Source organism: Glycine max, chromosome 4, assembly GCF_000004515.6.
Source record: "Glycine max cultivar Williams 82 chromosome 4, Glycine_max_v4.0, whole genome shotgun sequence".
Lineage (NCBI taxonomy): Eukaryota > Viridiplantae > Streptophyta > Magnoliopsida > Fabales > Fabaceae > Glycine > Glycine max.
Window position 1 is genome coordinate 3,662,814 of NC_016091.4, and position 7,639 is coordinate 3,670,452.

At 24.2% G+C, this 7,639-nt stretch overlaps 1 protein-coding gene across 1 annotated transcript; it reads right to left on the reverse strand.

Moving 5' to 3' along the window:
* Positions 1-460: 460 nt before the first annotated feature.
* Positions 461-1,732, reverse strand: LOC121174763 (uncharacterized). The gene has a single exon (XM_041014802.1). It carries the CDS (start codon positions 1,479-1,481, stop codon positions 723-725), a length of 759 nt encoding a protein of 252 aa, XP_040870736.1. The 5' UTR covers positions 1,482-1,732; the 3' UTR covers positions 461-722.
* Positions 1,733-7,639: the final 5,907 nt, after the last annotated feature.

A 7,639-nucleotide genomic window follows, 5' to 3' on the forward strand; every position in this document is an offset into this window, starting at 1 on the left:
GGGATACTAAGAGCAGGATGTCAAAAATGACTTTCTTGTAATGCATGATTTAACGGAGTGGAGTGAAGTTTCCAGAAATTTAATTAAAAATATTTATAACTAAGGATTGTCTGAAATCATTTAAAATAATAACAATTTAAGTTTTTACCCAAAAATAAGAATTTAATTTTAAAAAATGAAACTATACGAACTTGTAGAATGAGTATCCTGTTTTTTTTTTTTTTTTTAACATAAACTGTTATCTCATTTCATTCAAAATCAACCGGTAAACATACAACTATACAAATAGGAATTCAATAAAAAAAATTGAGTCTAGTAAAACCTGTTGCCGCACCAGCGATTGAGTTAACCTGTTAAAAAATGCTTTGAGTGTGTTGTTAAATTACATCTTAACTTCTAACACCAAGTGTTAAAACTAATTTATTGGACCAAATTGCCTATCATCTAAAACGATCTACAATTGGAATTGGATTGTCACCGCACTTGATTTTAAAGAACTTTACAAAACCATTAACGGCTCCATGTACACATCTATCAGCCCTAACTATATCACAATTTAAAAAACGTCAACAAGAGAAGGATTGAATTTTTAACCTGTCTCAAGAACGTCACCAACAAAACGTACACATATTTACACAAGGAAGAAAAAAAAAATCCTATCTCCAATCAATAATTGGGAAATAGAAAAAGAAAAGGAACGAATCATATCAAATGATCTATCCTCACCAACTTTTCTGGTGGCCATGTTTCCCTGAATTCTTGTCATTTGAATAATCCTTGGAATCACCAGTTCTTGGAGAAGCTAACTCTTCAGGATTCATCATCTTCATACTATCATTCAGCCACCCCCTAACATAGTCTCTCTTCTTAGAGTTCATCATCGATTTGTTCCTTGGTTTTGAACTATCATAATATTCACTCAATGTGGGGACCACATACCACACAACACAAGTGCAAAGTGTAGCAACCGATCTCCCAAAAACAACCAAAAAAACCAAAATCAACATCACAACCGCTGGCACATAGAAGGATGGCCTCTTCAACATATTCCAAGAAAAGCTCAAATTCTTCTTATGAGATTCCAACTTATTGAGTTTCTGCTTCCTTTCTTTCAAGGTTGCTTCTTCATCAGATTTCTCCAATTGCTCCGAGAAAGATGTTATGTGTCTTGCTTTGAGTTCTTCACTCTTGTGCTTCTTCTGATCCTTATTGTTTTTCACTTTGACCACTATGGGAACGATATCATGGTTGTTTGAATACGCAAACCGAACGAAAGATATGTCCTGAGGACTCATCTGTGAGTAAACCTTTTTCCTTCTCTCATCAAGATCATCCAAAAGTGCAGAAAATTTGTCCAAGCCTCGATTGGAGTATGGGTTTTTGTCATTCCTACTTTCTTTTCTCTTGGACTTCTTGGGGCTTGAACATGGTACATCTTCTTCTGGGTGATGGAGACTGCCACAAATAAAATTGTTCAACATATGGAAATTCTTAAGAACAACAAAGATGGGTTTTGGTTAATTAACGTTGTTGGGGGGAGTTTTCGGAGGGTTTAAGATTATAGGGAAACAAAAAGGTGAGATGAGAAATGTATTTATTCATGGAGGAAAGGATGAATTGACTGGATCCAATCAAATAATAATCAACACACGCCTTAGGGTCAAAACAAAAGTTTGAAATTTAGTCATGCAAGAGTTTCCAACGTGGCTATCTTCATATTTGACTTATTCGAGAGAGAAAAGGAAGAGTTGCTTCATTGCTTAGGTTGTTTTTCTCTGACGATGGCGCAGAAAAATGAATTGTGGATTATAAATTATAGGCAAGTTGTTGCTTGGGGAGGAAGATGTTGATTAAATATTGAATAGGTCTATGTCATTCATTAATAATAGTGTATTCGACATTGACATTAATGCCGTCAATATTTTACTAATAACAATCAATTAACCGTGTCTTCTAGAATTAATTAAGGAAATTGAGTTTATTGAAACCTCAGTCTGAAACTGAGTGGCAGCAGAAGAGGAATTATTACATGGCCTTTCTAACTTATAAAAGTGAATTAATAATGAATTTCAAGAAAAATATATGGGACTATATAATCCAGTATTATGTAATAGTTTCACGCAGCAAAGGTAGTTAGCAAGGAAAAAACCATAATGTTTGGTTTGGTTGGAAACACTTTTTTTAAAAAAAAATTAAGCAACATTAATTTACAACAAAAATTATAAATAGCAAGTAATCGTTTCAGCAAAAAAAAAAAACAAGTAATTAGATTTTGAAATTTTTTAATTTTGATTGATATACACAAAAATATATTCATAATTTAAACTGTATTTTGTCCTTTAGTGAAAGTTAATTTAGTTGTGGGTCAGGGGCATTTTGTCCGGCCCATTCAGAAAATAAATATTCATAATATGATCAAATTTAAAGATTCAATTTGATTTATGTTAATTATTTCAACATCCGTTTGTTTAAACTTATAAAAGGTAATTTTTGTCTGAAATTAATTTTAGAAATTTTTTTTGGGATAAAAATTATTTTTCGTTTAATTATAATCATTATCACTTTTTTAATTTTAAACTAGTGTAATACCCGTGCTTTGCACGAATACTAAATTTATACTTTATAATTTATAATTTTTTATTTTATTTTATTATGAATTATTATATATACACAAATATTTTTAAAATAGATAAAATAATTTTAAATATAAATATAAATAACGTAATAACATGTATTTGTACGGGTGTTAAGGTTATAATTAATAATTTTAATATATTATATTATATTTCTAAATTATTTTCTGATTTTACAAAAAATATCTATTAATAGATGTGTATCAATATTTAAAAATATATATGTATAATATTTAAATATTTATATATGTTTTTAATTAAATATATATTTGCACATTGTATATAGGGGTGAGCATGATCTACATTAGTTTGCAAACTCAATCCCATCTAAATTTGGACGGATTTAATTTTCAATATTAGACCTGTTGTATTTTTTATGATAGGTTTGTGTTACATTTAAAATTTTCCAACCCGGTTTAGTATCTAATATTCTCTTTAAAAGATATAAATTGTCAAATAATTGTGTAATAATAATAAATTTTTATTTAATAGTTAATAGTTTTTATATCATGATATTATATTTATAATTAAATTATATATATATATATATATATATATATATATATAAAATATACCTTAATTTAAGTTTTATATTTTTTTACATAATATTAAAATTAATAGTTTACATCTAAAAGTTGGGTGGATCCAATGATGTCCCACATATTTCAAGTTTGATCGAGTTAGGTTTAGATTTTAAAAAATTACTCAAATCAAAATTTCAGTCAAGTAACAGCAAGTTTAACACATCACATATTCTACCCTACTTAATTGAACATTTATTTGACCATGAACATTTGTTTTGTGAATTTTGGTTCCATATCAAACATGTTCATTCAATTAAATGATATTATTAATTAATTTCAAAAAAATCTATTTCTGTATCAGTTTTAAACAAATGTATATAGAAAATAATGTTGACCGTGATTTTTGTTATGTAAAGAATCACTATTAATTTATATTAATTTCTTATCCTATTTCTAATAAATAAGTTTATTTTTGGGTAAGTTTTTAAATCTATTTTAATTTTTATTACAAATTATGTTCCATATATATTTAAATAAAATAAATTATACTAACATTTAAAACTATTAATTATTTACTTTAGAAAATTATTAAATTACAAATGCATTTGTTTTGGAGTTATTAAAATATTAAAATTATAATAGTAAATGTGTTGTGGGAGAATTGGTTGAACCTCTCTATTTTTTTGTCCCCAAAGTATTAAATTGGCTCATAATAATAAATTGTATTTCCTACATTAAAATATTATCTGACTTTGATATTTGAACCTAAATAATTGGAAAGTTTAAATAAACAAAAATTTGAAAATAATTATGTTTAGCATATGAATACATCTTTTATAATATATTTTTTAAATAAAGATTGAATGTTTCAATTATAAACATGCTAATTAAAATCATAATTGTTCTAAAAAAATGCTCTTTGTTACTATATTTTTTTTGTCAAATTTACGTAAGTATGTTTTTTTTTATCAAAATCTATTTTTATATTTATTCATATTTTAATTAATATTTTTTTTTATAAAAATGATTGTGAATCCGCATTTATTGTTGGTATATTTCATTTATATGATTTCCCATACTGAATAGTAATGTTGTTCTCAAATAAACATGCATAATCTAATTATTTTAATTATATACAACGATGATGATATTTGTTTTAATTACATTAATAATAATAATATATATATATATATATATATATATATATATATATAGTTTCACCATTTAATAATAGACAGTGATTTTATATTTAATATTTTTTTATGACCAAATAATCAATAAAGAGTAAAATTAATACGAGAATTTAATCTTAATTGCATAGAATAAATTAGAAAGAAGGTAATACGTGTTTTTGTATATTTTTCTCTGGATGAGTGAACAGTGACACTACTATCACAAGATAGAATTCAATAGATTTAGTTACACTGAATGATCTAAATAACTCAAAAATAGAATAAATATACTATATAGTAATTTTGCACTTTTAAGTTTTATAAATAGAACAATATGTAGTATAATTGATTTAAGATTCTATAGTTGATTTTAAATTTTATTGGAAATAAAATAAAATAAATATAAAATCTACATTAATTAATTAAATTAAATTATTTAGAAGAAACAAATAGAATTATCACATGCCATCACCCTATAAAATCAAACATTATATATATATATATATATATATATATATATATATATATATATATATATATATATATATATAATAGGTTCGTTTATAACTTAAACAAATATACTGACTAACTAAAAGTTTTCATGGAAAAAATGAATCAATCTGCTTTAGTTTCTATCGGTATATTCTTATGGATAATTTGTTTCTCTATTCTCTAATAATTCATATGGGGTATTGTACAAGGATAAACTTGTATGTGTAATTTCACAGGTATTCCCTCCGTTTTATAATAATTGTCATTTTTATTTTTTTAATGTAATTACTTGTTTCAATTTATACTTTTTTTTGATGGACAACAAAAACTGAAAATAAATTAATGATAATGAGATTAATTTTGTAAAATTATTTTTTTCATTTATTTATTAATTTTTTATGAGTAAAAAAACTCAAGATGACAATTATAATAAATATAAGGAATTTTACACATTCTACTAATAACATGTTAGTTCAAATGACACTAGATTTGAATTTTTTAAATAAGGTCTCGATTTAAACTTGGATATAATTCAATTTTAATAATAAATTTTTCTGCAAATAATTCAATCATAAATAATTCGCATAGAATTAAATTTTGGTTTTTTATTTTCTTAAACTAAGAAATAAATCATGATAAAAAAATAATTCAAAATATTAAATATTTTATTTCATAAATTAATTTCTACAAGTTTATAACTAATATATTTCAATTTAGATTCAAATTGTTGATTTATAAGTCACAAACTAATTAACTTATTTGTTTTGTTGTGTTTTTTAACTTTATTGGAGATGCCTTTTCCTTTATTATCCTTCCACCCAATCTTTATTGAAAGTTATTTTTAATATAAGTAAAAGCTGGTACAGGTAGAACCAATCTCAAACATGTAGAAATTCCACTCCATTAAAATTTGCTCCTAGGTTTAATTAAATTTTTCATACCTGAAATATAAATCATTTTTTCATTTTATTACCTGCCTTTAATTATCTTCTGTTAAGTGATGATGTAACTGACAGAGTGTGATGTCTTGTCACAAATACCTCGTTGTCATGTCATCACCTTTAATGACGTATCAATAATAAGATGTGATAACATAATACTCTATTCATCACATTTAACGGAAGGTGATTAACGGTAGATAATAGAATGAAATTGAATTTTTTTAAGTATTTATTTGACAAAAAATGAATTTTTAGGTAGTAATCGAAAAACGATCTATTTTTCAGGTATGAAAAACTTAATTAAGCCAATTTGAAAAATAATTTTTTAGTTAACAAATGATAGCGAGGAGTTTTATCAAAATAAATAATTTAATTTGAGATAAAATGACAAATTTTATTATTTTATTGAAAATAAAAATAAAAATGGTATTTGTAAATTTAAGTTATGTTTAAAAGCAAATCTTATAAATTAATAAGAAAAAATAATTTCTCAAACACTTTTATTTAATCAAATATTTATAAACTTGTTAAAAAAACTAAAAATTAATTAAAATAACTTGATGAACATATATGTAATTTACTTTATCTTATTTATTTTTTTAAGATAATTTCTCATTCAAAATAAGAATATGCATTAAATTAATAATATATTTTTTATTAGTAGGAATAAAAAAATATTATTTAAAATTTACAATAACTCACATCAATTTATCATGTTTAATCAACTGAATTAGATTAATAAGATAATATTAAAAGTGAAATTAAAGAATTAAGATGAATACATTTAATATATGGACAAAGTTAAAAGAAAATCAAGAGAATAGTAAAGGAAAGTGAGGAAAGACATAACATATTACATGTGTATATTGATCATAGATCGCAAAACATCGATTATATATCGTTTAAATAAGTTTTTCATACCTGGAAAATAGACGATTTTTAAATTACTATCTAAAAATTCATTTTTTTTCAACCAAATACTTGAAAAAGAAATTAGTTACATTTTACTATAAGTGATAACGTGATAGACGAAGTGACACATCATGTATGTCTTATGAGATGTATGTGATAAGACATGATCACATGACACTCCGTTTGTCAGGTTACGTCGTCTTCTATTACGTCATCACTTAATAAAAGACGATTAACAATCAGTAGTAAAATAAAACTGATTTTTTTTTCCAGGTACTTAAGTGAAAAAATAAATATTAGATAATAATTTAAAAACTATCTATATTAAGTACGAAAAACTTAATTAACCTCAATAAATATTCATATATGGGTTGAAAACTAACTTATCATTTGACATGTTCAATGTCAAAAGTCAATATTTTCTTATTTTATATTCTTTATCAAACAAGTTGGCTCCGAAGCATCCTATCACAGGCATTTTCATGACACTCAATTGCATTATTTTAACACTCCTAAATGATCCATTTAATCTTTTATCTTTTTTTTTTCTTTCAATTTGATCTTTTATCTTTTTTTATTCAATTTAATTATTTATATTTTTTATTTAATTTAATCTTTCAATCTGTTTAAAATTAACTTTGTTAATCAATTAAAAATAAACCATTTTTGTTCATTTTTTCCCCTTCTTCACTTCACTTTTTAACAAAAAAAATTTATTTTTAAATGATTAATGGTGTCAATCTTAAATGGATTGAAAAACTAAACTAAATAAAAAAAACAAGATAAATGATTTAACTGAATTTAAAAAATAAAATAAATGACCAAACTGAATTTTTTAAAAGATAAAAAACCAAATTGAGAAAAAATAAAATAAAAGACCAAATAAATCATTTGTCTTTTAGGAAACTATCCATGGCTTCTGGTGGAAGGGTACTCTGACCACATGATAGCATAATGCATTCGCC